Genomic DNA, 17,439 nt, shown 5'->3' on the forward strand with positions numbered 1-17,439 from the left:
TGTGATTTTTCTTGTCCTGAAAAACCTGATGTGTACTCTCAGACACACAAAGTGCTACTGTGAGCAAACTACTAAAAAGTGACACAAATTAGGGGTTAAAGAAGCACAAGTCAGCCAAGTTTTAGAGTATAAAAATCAAAAATATTAAATACATATTTATAATAACAGGGAGGATGAGCTCTTTATCTTTTTATAATCCCTTCCTATAATGCTGTAACTTGCTCTCTATCTGGTCTTTAAGTGATGACGAATGAACCCTGCTTCTGGGTCCAAAATACTCCTTGTTTATTATGGCTGTTGTGTTTTTAACATGTTTTAATGCTTTGTATCTTATTCTACTTATCTGAACAAGCCCCTAAAAAAGTCAGTGATCACTGTCGGACTCTCTTGGTTTTTATCACCACTATTCATTTTAAAGCTTTTAAAACCTTACGATGTAACAACAGCTCAACCCATGCAGCAGCATATTAATGACTAACCTCGAATTGTGGATGGACGATCTCAGTTATTCTCCTGACTGAAGTCTGATCCATTTGCAGCATCCTGCATTTGTCCCTAACCATCGGGAACCCTCATGTTAATTTTTATCAAGTGGAAAAAAGTTAGCGTTCATCCTCCAGCTTCGCTGTGTTTATATGTTTATATTATGCTAACCATAGCTGTGTAGCTAGCCCAACTTCAGTAACCCTACAAACGTCACTGCTGTTTAGTTTTCTTTCTTCATTTATGTCGAAAGTGACATCAGAGCTACATGTATAAAATTTTTCAGAAATCTCTCAGTCAGAACATGGAATATTGTGTTTAGGTGGAAACTAGCGAGCTAACTCCCTGCTAGCTTCTAACTCTGTTAAATGTTAAAGTTAACTGTTACACCTGGTAGAGCAGCAACGCTGATCATTTTATTACAGATGAAAGAATTTAGATACATTTTAGATACGTTTTTAACTCTCAGTGATGCCACAGTGTTCGTTTGACGTTGGGACCTGAAGCGGCTAATGATGTCAGATAATTGACATTCAGCATTCACCTTGTAGTTTGTGCACCGGCAATATTTCCCCCTGATGAATTTCAGATACTCTCAGTAAGTTGTTGTTATATAAGTTCTTTTTTTCCCCACAAATCCTTCAGGAAAAAAAGGTCCTCTGCCAAACCTCAAGTTCAAAAATTGGATTTATCAGATGAAAGCCAAAGTGATGAAAGGTGAGGGAGTATCTTGCTGTAGTACTTACTTTTCTGAGCGCCGAGGTGAAGAGTATTTTTTACAAACGCTCACCTTCTGAGAGACGAGGCGAACCATATGCACACGTAGCATTTGCTGGAACTAGAAAAAGCATTTGTCTTCCTTTTTTTTTTTTCCTGTGAGATCTGAGCTGGACGTGACCGAAGCATTCAGAAACCTGACAGGTGGGTGGAGGATAAAGCCAACGTGATCTACAGAGTAGTTTTTTGTAAAGTTCTCACTTTGTGTTGATGAAGAAAAAGACTTGATGTGACAGTGAGGCTCCATCAACGAATGAGAAGGGTTTGTTTTTTCTCTCTTTGATTTCTTTCTGTGCAGATCTCTCTCTTTGTCCATCTTCTTGCATTTTTGCATTTCTCTTTGCCGCTCATTTAATTTACAAAAAAAAAAAAAAAAAAACAGCCCGTGGGTAGATGGGGATCAAATTACATTCACCTTTTACCTGCTTTCCTCTGCGCAATTAGTACCACGCTTACTTGTCATTTCAAATTGACACACTGCTGTTGTGTTATGTAATTATTTACCCGCCTGGGGAATAACGCTGTGGTTTACCCACTAAATAATGCTCACACACACACACACATGCACTCACAAAAACCCTCCAAAATGCTGAAGCACCTGTTCCCTGTTTTATCTGAAACATGTTTAACATGCCTTTTAACATTCCAGGGTCATTGTCTCCTGCTGTCTAATTAAAGGTGTCTTTGTGTGTCTTTCTAAAAAGCTCTAATTGACTAATGTTGTGCAGCAGCCCGTGGAGATTTTCGGGGTGCTCTCGCTGCTTAAATGCTCAGCGTTAACATTTTGAGGTTTGAGCATCAGGACCCAAACCTGCCGTCCGTCCTGTAGGTGTTTTCTTCTTTTTTTCTGCGTGGAGGAAAGGGCTGGGTCCTGTTCTTCAAACCACCGAGGTCTTATTAATCCACATTCCCTTTTTCCCCCCTCTTCCTCCAACCCCAACCCCGACCTTCCACCTCCTTTCCCTTCCACCCACCCAGCTTCCAACAAAAACAATACAAGTTAGACTCAGGAACAAAAAAAAGGGTTTAAAGGAGAGAGAGAAACCAGGGGCCCAGAAACAGTGGCAGCATTTTCTTCTGCAGGGGGAGAAAAGGAAATCCGAACCAGTTTTCTTTGATCTTGTGTCTTTTCTTGTGATAAATCTGTGTCTGTGATGCCTTTTGTTTTTGTTTTTGGTACTCTTTTTAAAGGAAAAACACACACGCACACACACACAATAAGCAAACATGAACTCTTGCTGATTTGTCCTTTTTGCTCTTGCTTCTTTTCTTTTTTTGATATTCTTTTTTTCGGTTTTTGCCAGTAATCTTTTTTGAAATTTTCTCTTTTCTCTTTTTCCCCCCTTTTTTTCTTAACCCTAGGTCCGCTCACAAAAAAACACGATGAATCTTCAATGAACAAGCCTCGAGACGAAGGTATTTTTGTTGCATGTTTTTCCTTTTTTCTTGTTTTGAAGTCTTTTTGGGGGATGTGTACACACACACACACACGCACACACACACAGGTGAAACATCTTCTAGGTGGGACTTTGGAACATCAGATGCATACCGATGTGTTGGTGTAAGTGTATGTGCTGACCGCTGCAATTAAAAAGCTGTCTTTCATATGCAAATCATTAGCCTCAGCTAACCTTGGATGATCATAACGGCTGGCTAATGGAACCCAGATACCCATTATTAAGCCATCTCCACTGTTTTCCAGAGGTCCTTTTCTTGCTCTCTAATAATAGTCGGCCTCGACTACCACCATCAACACCGTGCCCTTGAAAATACATTGGCCAGCTGAACGGCATTGTCCCCGAAACCAAATTGTTGTCAGGATTTTGAGCAACAAAGCACCTATTGAGACCTGCTTACACAATGAGGTGCATTATTATTGCGCCTCAACCTCCGGCTCAAGGATCAAATTGCTGTTGAATAAGGAGCTACGCAAATATTAAGCTAGCTCTATTCCAAGTCAGTGATGATAACATCAAATCAAGTTAGGGGAAAAAAGGAAAAGGAGGGTGGGGACATGCAAGGACACTCATGCCCCGCTTTAGAAGATTTAGGTCTAATAAGCTGTTGGAATAAGGGCACAGAACTCTCAGCCTGCTTTTAATTTATCTCCTACCTGCAGCACTGATACCACGGAGGTGATTTTATCTGCACTTTCATCTGCCACCCCTCCCCCTCCCACACACACACACACACACACACACACACACACACACACACACACACACACACACACACACACACACACACAATCATTCCTGATTCTTTTGGACTTGTTTCTTGGAGAAAGATGACTGATGATATTTTGATACATATTTCTCTTTATGCTATTTTGAGGGTTGTGCGGTGGATTTTTTTCTTGCTCTTTGATTTGGGGTCTTTTTTTCTTTTTTTTTGAAGTTGGGAGTCGGAGGAAGTTTGACACAGGAGGATTTTCTTGGTGATCAAACACAGACACAACTTTTTTTTGAGCTGCCACAGTCAGGAACACAGTCGCGGCCAGTCGAGACGCCCCTCCTCCCCCTTTCCCCTCATCCTCTAAATACGTCTCTCATCCCTCTGTTGCAATGTGCAATTAACCTCATTTGATTTGGGAACTGCTAATCCCTATGCAGTAATTTAGCATTGCTAAACTCCTAAACCGGAGTTTAGCACCGAAAAAAACCCCCACTTACCTGTCCCCACACTAAAATACACATCCAGAAAACTTGTCTAAATAAAACAACAAACAAAAAGAAAAAAACATGCTCTTTATATTCATCTTTGCTCGGCAATATCCATGCACATAGCTGTGAAGAATACTGGCAGCCTTTTAGTTACACTGGTAACCTGGGCCACAGCCAGGCATTTAGAAGTGTTTAATTTAAATCCAAATCCCCCTAATAAAGATCAGCTTATAAAGCATTTTCTTTGTGCACATATTTCATTCAACTATAGTCTTCTTCATAACATATCTAAGGTGAATATGGTTTCAAAATGTTTCAAAAATCTTCTACAGCACCCCTGATTATTACTCTATTTGAAAAAATACCAAATCATTACAATAAATTGTAATCTAGCATAGGCTTATTTCAGGCAGGTCAGAAAGTCAACCTCAGCTACCATCTCATTGCTAGCCCACATCAGCTGCTGATTCTGCTGATACGCTTCTATACATCCAGTCTGCTGTCTCACACAACCTTAGTAATTGGGCAAGCTCTACAAGCTGGTTTAGCCTGCTTAAAAGTACATCTGCACACCGCTTTGCAACCCAGGCACCTTAACCGGATGGCAGCTGCCTCTATATGGTTACACCTGTGAAGGGTTACACAGAAAGTTTGCTAAGTAGCAAATGACCCTAACCAAAGGTGACCTGTAGTCTTAACACAAAGGTCAAACAGTGTTCCTATAACAAGTTGCTAACAAAATGTTCAACAATCTGTAAGTGATAGTCCTTTGAGCACTAATCAAATGATTCCAATGGAGGAGCTTCCGAAGAACCGATATTCAAAATCACCTACAAGTCAGGAGCAAGTCACGCTGCAGTGGGCTCTGCAAGAGTGGAAAACTGAGGAACAGTCCCACTACTCACCAACTCAACCCTGGTCTTTAGGCAGTTAATTGGGAGGGGTAACCTAGTATCAGAGGTGTCAGGCAACTGGTTACACAAGTGAGCCAACTATAACCACTGCAGTTGTTCCTGAGCATGTAGCTCTATTCAAATTCACCACCATGCTACAGCTGACCAAATAGATTCCCCACACAGTACCTACCATCCAAAACCTCTTGGAAGCATTAGACTCCAAAAATTCAATCATCCTACCTTTGTGTAGCCAACCAAATCTATTCAGCAGTAATGCAGTACGGTAGAATAAGGTTCAGGGAAGGCAGATGTGACAGCAAATAGAAGACAGAAAATAGGAGCACAGAGAGACCCCGAACAATATGTAGAACAAAACACGAACTATGGGATATAGCAGATAAAATTTAATACAAAGCACATGGTATAAAACAGCTAACAGTTCAGATCAGGACTCTACAGTCCAGTAACATTCAATGATGAGGATGTACACATCCTGGACAAGCAGGACTGCTAGTTTGAGCTGGGCGTCAAGGTGGCAAATGACTATCTTTAAACTGAGGGAGGGGGGATTAAGAATTAAGAGTACATCTTTCACCATCTTACAATGCTGAGATTGCAGCCATTCCTTGACTCTCTGTGATTGGTAATCATGCCACTGGTTATGACAAGTTGCATATCGACAATGGTGAAACTGAGCCATTGCTAGAAGCGCAAAGGCATCAGGATAAGACTGAGAAAATAGAATAGCAAACAGTAGACAGAGCTCAAAGAGACGGCTTGCCGAGCACACTGGCTCCATCTTGGATCTTATTAGTAGCATGTAATCACATTTGGGAGTAAAAATAGAGTAAAGAAGCAGTGTTCCTGGTCCCCCAGGACCCTGAGCCTTTTAAACAGTAAACAGTAATCCAGATCAAGTCCTAATCTTAATCCATTTTCTTAAAAAATGAATGTTTTAAGACTAATCTTAAAACTAGAGATGGTATCTGTCTGCCCAATCCAAACTGGGAGCTGGTCCCACAGAAGAGGGGCCTGAAAGCTGAAGGCTCTGCCTCCCATTCTACTTTTAGAAAGTCTAGGAACAACTAGTAAGCCTTAAATGGCATAACAGGGTCTGATCATTCAATACTTTTTATATAGAAAGGATTTTAAATTCAGTTCTGGATTTAACGGAGACCCTGAAATGAAACAAGAATGATCTTTCTTACTAGTCCCATTTAGGCCTCTCGCTGTGGTGCTCTTTGGACTGACTGAAGGCTTTTCAGGGACAACCACATTATAATAAGGAACTATAGCAGTCCAGCATAGAAGTAACAAATACATAGGGTACTTCTTCAAGCATCACTGATATGATGTCACTAATTTTGGCAGTGTTAAGTAGATAAAAGAAGTGCCAACATGACTTCACGGTTCCTCACTTTAGTACAAGGCCACAATAATGCCATCCAGATTAAGTGTCTGATTAGATGATAATTGTTAATCAATTTCTGGCTGGTTAATTGTGAAGGATTGGTGAGCACGATTTAGTGGTGGTCAGCTGCAACCTGCTTCCTCTGCCCTCTCTTTTCAAACATGTATGAGAACCTCAGATGGCCTTGGTTTAACTTAAGAATATGAGAGGTCATCTCTGTTTGGTTTGTAGAAACATGCTGTTCCAATACATCAGGCTCCATACTTGAGCACCTGCTCCCTGTGTAGATAAAAGACAGCTAGTTGAAGTGTGTCTCTCCACCTAAGCCACCGTGGCCCTTTAAGTGAAGAAACCTGGCGAATCCTTGGGCAGCTTTTGTCTGATAACAGCCCGCACAGTCAGTTCATCTGTTTTAGCCACCATTTTGTCCTCATTCTTTCAACAGCCTTTTCAAATGTGCATGCTTTGAAGCAGGATGTTCCTGGCCGTGTATTCACAAGCAAGCCTTTTCAAGTAAAACAGTGCTTACTATAAGTACACTCAAGATGCATCCTTGACCAGTGCAGACAGCTTCAAAGAAAGCCGACCCCTGCTTTTTGCATCAGGTGTGAGAAAGCAAAAGCTATCGGGCCTCCGTGCTGTTCGCAATCAATGTTCCGAAAGATTGATAGAGCTTAGAGCTGCTTGTGTGTTTGGAGAGAGAGAGAGAGAGGGGAGGGAATTACAAACCACAGTGAGATTGTGCTAAATCAAGAAAGAGACAGCAGTTGTGTGTTACTGTGCTGTCCTGTGTGTCAGCCCTGATCAGAGACAAACCAGAGCCACCTGAGCCCCAAACCTGGAACATATTTCTGCCAGGAACAATGTCACCTCTGTGACACACTCACACAATTACACACTCACACACACAGTCTCACTTGCACAGAGGCACACAAAAAAGACCAAACCCCCATAAAATAAGACCTACTACTTAAAGGAAATATCCCATCAAAACTAACCTCACAGAAAACGCTTCGGATCACCATTTATATAGCTATGAATAAAAAGAGGCTTTGATTCATGCAAGCAGTTACAGCTACATTTCTTGAAAACATAAGAATATCTTAACATGATAACATGATAGCTATTATCTTTCATTTCAGCACGGTGTTCACTGTTAAGTCCATAATCAGTTAAAAAAGGTAAAAGCACTGATGAAAACCCCGAGCAGTGATTTTACGATGATTTCCCTCGTTAAACATTAGTGTATGATCCACCAGACTCACTGGATGACATAATCATTTTGCTACAGCTTTGGAAAAGAAAAGTGATCTTTGGTGGTGACACTGAAAGCTAGAAAACAAATCAAGAAAACCAAGATGGTTTCTGTGTAGCTGTTTGTGTTATGGTGATGTTTGAAGGACCAACATTCTGCTGGTTATTTTCACTTTTCTGGCGGGATGCTGCTACAAAGTACCTAGACCGAAGCAGGTAGTGCTTTCTGCCTTAGAAATCAGCCGTGAAGACACATTAATGTTTATTCCTGCTGGAATAACTTCTTTTTAATCTCCCTAACATAAATCAGTGGCTCCTTCTTTTAGATTTTTTTTGTCTAGCTAAAAAAAGGAGAGCATATTAAAAAAGTAATGAGGACATTTTATGAAGGATACAGTTAAACTCAAGAAAATGCTTTTCACTCAGTAGTAACACCAACGAAAAACTAAAGTATTGCTGTTTTGAATTTGTTTTATTACTTTAATATCCTAAACTCCCTGCCTGATTAGCTTCCTTTGAAGAGCAAAATGTCTTTTTTTTTTCAGACATTATCTATGTAAATTATATAGTGGACTTAATGAAAGCCTTTTCCAATAATGCAGTCAATTTTCTTCATGATTATTAAGCACACGAATATGAACCATCCGTCTGCTTAAATTACAGTGTAATAGTGTCATTAATCAAACAAAGTGATCAAAGGTTGATATTTGACACAATTATTCTGTTAGCCTTTGCCGCATTTGTAATAATTATTTCATGCTACGGCTTATGAGTTGGGATGTAACAGGTAATAATTTTGTGACTTGCCCACATTACGCAGTTAATATAGTCCCATTTATATTCTAAAGATTCTTGAGATATTTTAACAGCCGCGGTCTTCTTAAGTGGCTCATCTGCATCTTTGCACAGAACATGAAACAGACATAGATATTAAGAGCAGTCACTGGCCTTCAAATGCATTTTTATCATAACATCTGTTAGAGGATATAGCCAAACATGCAGGTCGGTGGATGATGCAGTGAACATGGGGCTGCATTACATCCTGCAACACCTCGACCGCCCGGGAACTTATGCCAGGGTCCTGTTTGTGGACTTTAGTTCGGCTTTTAACACCATCGTGCCTGAACTTCTCTCCTCCAAACTCTCCCAGCTCAGCGTGTCACCAGCTACCTGTCAGTGGATCACCAGCTTCCTGACAGACAGGAAGCAGCAAGTGAGGCTGGGGGAGATCACCTCTGAAACTCAGTCCCTCAGTATTGGTGCCCCTCAAGGATGTGTCCTCTCACCACTACTGTTCTCCCTCTACACTAACGACTGCACCTCCAAGAACTCGGCTGTTAAACTCCTAAAGTTTGCAGATGACACCACCGTCATTGGCCTCATTCAGGATGGTGATGAGTCTGCATACCGGCAGGAAGTGGAGCGGCTGGTACTCTGGTGCAGTCAGAACGATCTGGAGCTGAACACGCTTAAAACTGTAGAGATGACAGTGGACTTCAGGAGACATCCCTCAACACTGCTCCCTCTCACCATATGAGACAGCCCGGTGTTGACTGTGAAGATCTTCAAGTTCCTTGGTACCACCATCTCCCAGGACCTGAAGTGGGAGACCAACATCAACTCCATCCTCAAAAAGACCCAGTAGAGGATGTACTTCCTGAGACCACTGGGGAAGTACAGTCGACACAGGAGCTGCTGATCCAGTTCTACACTGCGGTCATTGAGTCTGTCCTGTGCTCCTCCATCACAGTCTGGTATGGTGCAGCCACTAAACAGGACAGGAGCAGACTGCAGCGGACTGTATGGGCAGCAGAAAGGATCATCGGTGCCCCCCTGCCCTCCATCCACGACCTGCACCTCTCAAGAACCAGGAAACGGGCAGGGGAAATCATCACAGACCCCTCACACCCTGGACACAGACTTTTTGACCTGCTGCCCTCTGGAAGATGGTACAGAAGCCTGCAGACCAGGACCACCTGACATAGGAACAGTTTCTTTCCCCTCGCCATCTCCCTCCTAAACAGTTGAACTGTCACACTGCTCCCACTAGCATACTGCAACTGCACCTTATGTACATTCTGTGGTATTCATTTCACTGTGTCTGTGCATTTACATGGCCAATAAACGCGATTCTGATGCTGATGTCAAGCACACACGGCTGCCTGTGCCGTGAAAAAGTATATGCCTCATTCATGTTTCAGATCATCAGACAAATTCTAAAAGTCAAAAAAGACTTAATATAAAATGAAAGCTTGAAATGATGAGTATATTTATTAAGGTAACTAAGCTACCCATTCCTAACTGGCACTATGTGTAAAAGTAATCATAAAAGGACGAAACCACTGCTGACCAAAAAGATGAAAAAGGTCGTCTTGCAGTTGCAAAAAAACCCTCAATCATCCCCAAGACTGGGGGAAAAAAGTCTGAAGAGACAGACTGTTCTCATTCCTGACACGTAACATACCGACGATTTGTCACGTTCCGAGTTGTCCCATAGGAGCGCAAAAGGTACCCTTCCACATCCCTATGATACGCACTGGATTATGGATGGAATAGAATGACGCTCCCGGCAGTAACACACGCTCCAGCCATGTATTCCAGCCCTAACCCTAACCTTAACTACAACCTTAATCGTGTTAGATAGTGTGTTTTCCTAAGCGATTCATGATGAGAAAGTAAAATGAAATGTACATGTGTAGATTCATTCCAAATGGTTCTCATGTTTCCTGATGTTTCCGAACGCATAACATAGAGACGTGTTGTCACATGGCGTGATATGTTACGCTTTGGGATGAGAACCTGTTGAAAGGGATCAGACCTGAACATTGTGGAAGGTTTGAGTCCCGTCACATCTGATTCATCTAAAGAACATTATGCCAACAGTCAGACATGGTAGCGTGATCGTCTGGGGCTGCTTTGCTGTTTCAGGACTTAAACAACTTCTAGTAAGTGTTAAAACCACGAGTACTGCTCTCTACTGCTCTCTGAAGCTCAAACGCTCTTGGGTTATGAAGTCCATACTTAAATCAGAGTAAGATGCTTTGGCGTGACTTTGAACAGGCCGTCCATGTGTGGTTGAATAAATAGTTCTGCAAATTCCTACACGTCGACATGAAAGCCTCATTTCGAGTTATCACAAACGCTTGATTACAGTTTTTCTGCCAAGGGTGGCACAATTAGTTATTAGGTTTAGGGGGCAATTACACAGAAATTACACAATTTTTCACACAAGGCCAAGTAGACTTGGATAGCTTGTTTTCCCCTTAATAAATGTAATCATCATGTAAAATTTGCATTTTGTATTTAATCAGGCTATCTTTCTTTAATAATTGAAAATTTGCTTGATGATCTGAAACGTTTAAGTGAGACAAATATGCAAAAAACTAAAGACGTCAGAGGGTAAATATTTTTTCATGGCAATGTAATTTAAGTTTATGTGAGTACATGCACATGTGACACTTTTAAGTCTGATTTGGAATAATATATGTATAAGTTGGCTGAGTTCAGCTAAACAAAATGAGCCATGATATGAGAATAATTAAAGTGGACAAAATGAAGGAGGTCTGATTAAAAATAAAAGCATCTGGAGTAAACTTGCATTAGGTGTTATTTTTCACTGCTTAAGAGGCAACGAAAGAATGTGTGGTAAGTACAATGCTGACATATAATAACCTTGTTAAGAATATTAAGCAACAAATATATTAATTAATCTTATCCACAAAACACTAAACAAAACAAACATTTACTCTGTGTTGGCTCTACTTGTGTCTGTAATGAAACGCCTCTTTAGATTATAAACAATCCACTAACTAAGCAGGAAACACTCACAGCAGGAATAGTACACAAATCAACAATACAGAGAAAAAAGTGAAGTTCTTATTAAATAACTGTCTCTACATTGTCTGCGGTCTACAATAAAAATGTTGAAATAAAGTTGCTTCTGATATAATACAGTCATAAAAACACTTTTATTGCACAAATGATTCTGAATTTCAACATATTTTCTGTTCTGTGTTTGTATCGTTCCAAATATCAGTGTACAAATAAAAAAAAATCACATCATATATATGAAAAAAACTGGACTGGACTAAGTACCAATGACCAGTTACTACAATAATTACTGTATAGTAGACCCAACTGAGTAAATTCAGTTACTGAAAAGTGGAGTAACTGATCCCTTAAAAGATTTATTTGATAATTCTAGAAGTTAAATGTCCTCTTCAGTTACACAATTGCGTAATACTTTTGATTACAGTTAAATTAGGTCATTATATAATATTTTTACAGTTTCCATTCACCTCTCCCGTGGGATGTGCTTAACAGAATTAAAAAATAATAATTTTTTCAAAAACAAAAATATGCATTTATTGACTTTAATTATTAGACTGCACACAAGCAATGCAGTACCGAATGATGTAACTATTTATTTTAAGCTTTATTTAAACGAAGATCACAAATTTCTTTTGCTGTGTTCTACTACCACGTTTTTCATTAACCTTTAAAATTACGTTATTAGTTTGTTGCACAGTTTTGAAGAATTATTTGAATTTTTACTTGTTACATTGGTCTTGCTCACCCTTGTTTGGCGTCAGTGGGACAGACTAACCTTTAGATTTCTAGGCCTTTATTTTAAGCTTCATCTTAGCATCTCTAGCAGTGTAAGTACTAACAGAGTGATTGTTAATAACCCACTGAACCCACGATGTTACAGTTTGACGATTACATAAAAGTTATTTATCTCATGTGTAAACTTTGCTACTTCACCTGGAGCTTTCATAGTTCACAACTCTACACCATTAAAAGAAATAAAAACCCAACAAAAAAACAAACAGGTCTCTTTTGGCTGTCAGATTCTTCGTGTCTTTCTTGGTCCATAAATGCTCCATAATAATTAACTAAACACACCAATGCCACTGATATAATTAGTTCAGACTCAAATTAAGTCCTTACTTAATCAGCAAAACAATTATGTTAATCAAACATAATCTCATTCATTCAAAAGTAAAAATGTTACACAGGAACCCTTAGAAGGAATACGTAATACTATCATTTTATATATTTATTTGTTGAAAAATCTCAAGTTTATTCTGGTTAATCTGTTTAAATATATGGAATATTTGAGTTTACAATGTGCTGAGCACCAAATGCTTGTGAAAGTTTATCTGTAAAATTTATTGTCCCGGCTGAACGCCGTCTGCTCAAAGCAAAACAATGACATTGCATTAGGCTTTTGATAAACAGCCATAGCGGTGGCTCCGCAGAAAGTTGTTCTCCACCGGCTGCATGAGTGAGCACGGCTCCCTGAATCAGCTCTTAATTAATGTCTCTTAATTGAACATGTTGCTTACAGTAATGGCTGAAAATGGCTTTGATGTCACAGAGGAAAATGTATTTTTTTGCCTGGCAGAGACTATTTTTTAGTTTTCGAGATCTTGGGGTTAATTTTACCAGATTGTGGATGAATTATTATAAGCGTAGAGGAGAGGCTGATACAGATGAGAATAAGAGAAAAAAATGACACCAGAGGGGCATTAGTTAGTGACGGAGGAACCTGCTCTCGATTCTTTATGTTGGCGCAGCTTTATCACGCAGAGATGTCCAAAAAACGTTCACGATGGTCTCTCCTGGATGGCAAGATGGTAGATGGGGTGAAGGAGTAATAAGATTTCGTCGTCTGCGTGAGATAGAGACAAGCTTTTGTCTTCACACTGTTTTTTGTCTGCATCGATGTGTTTTTCTCCATTTGCTCCTCTTTTTTGCCTCCTCGCTCTGTCTCTCTGTATTATGTGGCGTTTCCACTCTGGTTATAACTCCTCTAACAGACGCTGGCCTGTAGGCAATGCAACATCTCTCTCTGTCAGCTTCTCTTCCCATGCATTCACACGTATGCATTTGCTCTAAAACACCCCCACCCTACTCGCTCGCAATCCTTCGTTTTGGAAAACAGCGCCATGCAAGGACACCGACTTGGCACGTTTCATCTTTTTTCGTATAATTAGGAGCATCCAGGGAGATATTTTTGTGCTAAATCCATCCTTTTCCTGGTGGATTTTCAGTATGGCCAAAGTGTAATATCCAGTGTGCCGTACAATAACACATTCATCCAGACAAATCTCCAAATTGTTGAAATACAAAGAGACAAGGGGACTGTAAGCAATCAGCGATGGAAAATATGCAGGGCAGCATCCATTATATGATTTATTTCACCATTTTTACATCCTTATGTGTTGAGCACAAATTACTTCTTAAGAGGATTTTGAAAGGAATTATGTGGCACATGGACAAGACCGAGTAGTCCTGTGTATTGAAAAATGATGAGAGGAGAATGAAAAGAAAAACAGGAAGGTGCAGAAGGATGGAGCTGAACTCAGCAGTGAAAATACACGAAATAAAATGACAAAACAGGAAGGCCTGATGTAGAAAACTGGACGTATTAGCATGTCAGGGTATAAACTAGCACAGTACGGCTGGGTGCAGTAGAAAGGAGCCCAGCACAGAACCAAATAGAATTTTCTGCAGGAAAGGATCAACAGTACTGTCAAAGCAACTTTATTTCAACATTACTATAGAGACTCAATCTCTTGTCTCTTTCCATCACTCTGTCTCTCAGTGGGCCTGTCGGTTATTTGCTGCCGAAGCTCCCTACCTCCCTGTTACCTCAATGCTCGGCCCACGTCGTGTCAAGGTTGTGTCAATATCGTGTCGAATACACCTACTCCATTGCACGCTGACAGATAGTATTTTATTGAGCTTGAAACCCTTTGACAAGACAAAGAAAATGAAGAGGAGGCAAAGGAGGGAAGCTGAGAAAGAGAAGGAGTTGAAAAGGACTGGAAGGTACAGGGAGATGGAGCAGGACAGGCGAGAAGGAAAGAAAAGGAGGGATGAGAAAGAGCTAGCTGGCACTGTGTGGCCTGTCAGCTAGCTTAATGCTTGGGAAAAAGCTCCACACAGTCTTTTTTTTTCTTTTTTTCACTTGGCCGGGTTTATTGCCATGTGTGATGGCTATAAGGGACTCAGGGAAGCAACTGGCTCAGCTTCTCTTCCACTCCTGAATCTCAGTGAATACCCCCGATGCTGGCCTTGTGCTAGCCAAGAGCTATTGTGGGTCTATTTAATCCAAATCAATAAACTTTAAAGTGCTCACTGAAACAAATGAAGTTTGGAAATTGTATTGGAGACAGGACCTCCCAGCAGGAATTGTTGACATCACCAGTATAAGTAAAGCATTGTAGAATCTTTTACTATGTTGTTTTTCTCTATTAGAGAGGAGAAACAGCACATTAAATAATGCTGATTATGATACAGAGGCAAGGGAGCTTGTAATTAATGTATACACTGTTGTCAATCAGCTCCTGGTAGTCCTGACTGTAATTCAGTGTTTAGCAAGAAATACAGGAGTTAGAATATGATACTGGATTTCGCTGCCATGTCATATTCAGTTTTAGAAACATGGTTTGAAACTTCAAGTGTTACGTTTATATTAAGAAAACCTGTTAAATCTAAAAGGTATTTGGCACTTCATCAAACAACTTCTCCCTGGATGTTGCTTTAATCACTCACCTTGAAGTAGAGCTGGGCAATATAAGATTTTTTCATATCACGATATGTTTTTTTCATTTCAGGCGATAACGATATCTATCACGATATAAGCCAAATAACTATATTTGTAAGATTTGAATGTGCCGTTGCTCACAAGTAAAATGTGAAATAATCAGCAGCTTGTTTTGATTTAAATATTTATTTCCCATAATAAGTTCAACAGGGTAGATGTACTTAAGGAACATGAGACTTTTTCAGATAAATAAAGGCAAATATTGCAAACTACACAAAAGGCAGCCGCTAAAGCGTTTAAGTTTCAAAATAGAACAAACGAAACAGACTAAACTGTCAATTCCACTTAGAAACAAAATATTAATTCTAAAAATAAATCTTAGTTTGTTTTACAGAAGAACAGACAAAATTGACTAACTTTTGTCAATATCAAATAAACTGAGAACTAAAAGGAAATTCTCAATCTCTCCTTGTTGTATAGCTGAGCTTTTCAAACAGTTTTAACAGTTACTTTAGTCTGACAAAAGCCGAATGACGAATTAGCGCTTCCAGTCAGAGATTGAGCATACACCGGTTTATTGTATTTCCAGACTTGCTTTCGGCACAATTTACAGTGAACGCTACTCTGTTTTTTGTCAGACTTGAAATAGCCGAAATACCTTCACACTACGGAACTTCTATGGCTCTTCCGTTCGACAATCTCTCCGGCATTGGAACCATCACCTTCGGTCACGCTCTCGGTTGATTTTTCTCTAGTCGGCACACTCATTTCCTCCATTACCCGGGCGGCACGGCGGCTAGCTGCTTCCCAAACAAATACACATGTGCGGCTTGGCACTTGTGCTGCACGTAACAAGTCACGTGACGTGACGCTGCGGCTGTGATTGGTTCGGCTCTGCGCTACTTAATTTGGATTGGCTGTTCTTTTTTTTTTAAGCGGACAAGAGCGGCGAGGCCTATCGCAATAGTTTAATTTTTCTATCGAGAAAAAGTTATTTCGCAATACATATCGTTATCGTTCTATCGCCCAGCTCTACCTTGAAGCAGAAAAACTTTGAAATCATCTGAAATCACTGAATGACATATTTTTGTGGTCATTAGTCCCAACGTTGCTGCAGTGTGGATACCTCTTTATTCCGAAAGCTGGCGCTAAGCAGATAGTTGCTGTTTCCCTTGAAGCGAGCTGGTTAGCTCCCTTTTGTAGACGTCCTTGTCCCTCCAACGTCCCTCCAACTCCATCGTCTTGGGCCACAGAACTACACTTTACTAGGGCGACCGTGGCTCAGGGGGTTGGGAATCGCATCTGTAACCGGAAGGTCGCCGGTTTGATCCCTGGGCTCTCTGTCCTGGTCATTGTGTCCTTGGGCAAGACACTTTACCCTACTTGCCTACTGGTGTTGGCCAGAGGGGCCGATGGCGCGATATGGCAGCCTCGCTTCTGTCAGTCTGCCCCAGGGCAGCTGTGGCTACAACCGTAGCTTGCCTCCACCAGTGTGTGAATGCGAGAGTGAATGAATAGTGGTATTGTAAAGCGCTTTGGGTGCCTTGAAAAGCGCTATATAAATCCAATCCATTATTATTATTATTTACTGTTTTTTGGAGAAAAGATGGTGGCTTTGTTTTGGTAGTAAAAGCAAAACTAACGGACATTTTTAGGACGTATTTATATCTTCTCAGTTCTTAATGTGAAATATCTGGCTCCGAATCCCACCAACCTACAATCTGTGATGCCAGTCTAATAGATGAAAGCATCTGCTGCTTGGCTTAAAAAATAATAAGAGAGTCAAAAATAATTAGTATATAGACAAAACCTCTGAGAGAAGAAGTTGATATTTTTGGATTTTTAAAGGTTTTAAGTAACCTCTCTGGTAGCTAACAAAATCAAAGTAAGTAGAGTAAAATTACGTCTGATGTAAATAAAGAAAAAAACAGGTTGTGTGGCCTAGTTTTAAGATTGCATATAAATAGTGTACCCTGAGGAAATATTCTTGGCAGGTATGTTTATTTATTAGTTTTGTGGAGAGGAAGCCGGAAAAATGAAATTTGGACTCTGTATCATCACAGGAGACAGCTGTGATCGGGTGGGACTGCAGCACTCATATTTCCAAGACGCTTTTAAACACCAAAAGATTCACCGGGATTCTTTTTGCAGGCTGCGTCAGTACAAAGGGGAGTATGGAGTTCGGTGTATATGTGTCGCAGCAGAAGGTCTATCAGCTCTGGGAACAGAAGTAGAATTTACTTCTCTAGCATCAGATTAACTTTCAGGACAGACAAGGACAAGACAAGCAGCTGCTGACAAACCAGATACTCCCACTGGGGTGACATGTAGCACAAACAATAAGATCTGGATTCATGTAAAAGCGTTTGATTAAAGATTAACGGCTGCACACACACCTTT

The 17,439-nt window shown here is 40.4% G+C and overlaps 1 protein-coding gene across 5 annotated transcripts in view; it reads left to right on the top strand.

Moving 5' to 3' along the window:
- The window catches only part of nlgn2a (neuroligin 2a), a 264,100-nt gene that overhangs the window by 144,713 nt on the left and 101,948 nt on the right, over nucleotides 1-17,439 (top strand). For 4 of the 5 annotated variants that reach the window (XM_082526500.1, XM_082526498.1, XM_082526499.1 and 1 more), the window contains one exon: nucleotides 2,623-2,676. The exons of the other annotated variant lie outside the window; for it this stretch is intronic. In XM_082526500.1, the coding sequence (XP_082382626.1) occupies nucleotides 2,623-2,676 (54 nt within the window). The remainder of the gene's footprint in view (nucleotides 1-2,622; nucleotides 2,677-17,439) is intronic. 5 annotated transcript variants of the gene reach the window in all.

The sequence above is a fragment of the Aulonocara stuartgranti genome (assembly GCF_965226115.1).
Source record: "Aulonocara stuartgranti genome assembly, chromosome: 3".
Lineage (NCBI taxonomy): Eukaryota > Metazoa > Chordata > Actinopteri > Cichliformes > Cichlidae > Aulonocara > Aulonocara stuartgranti.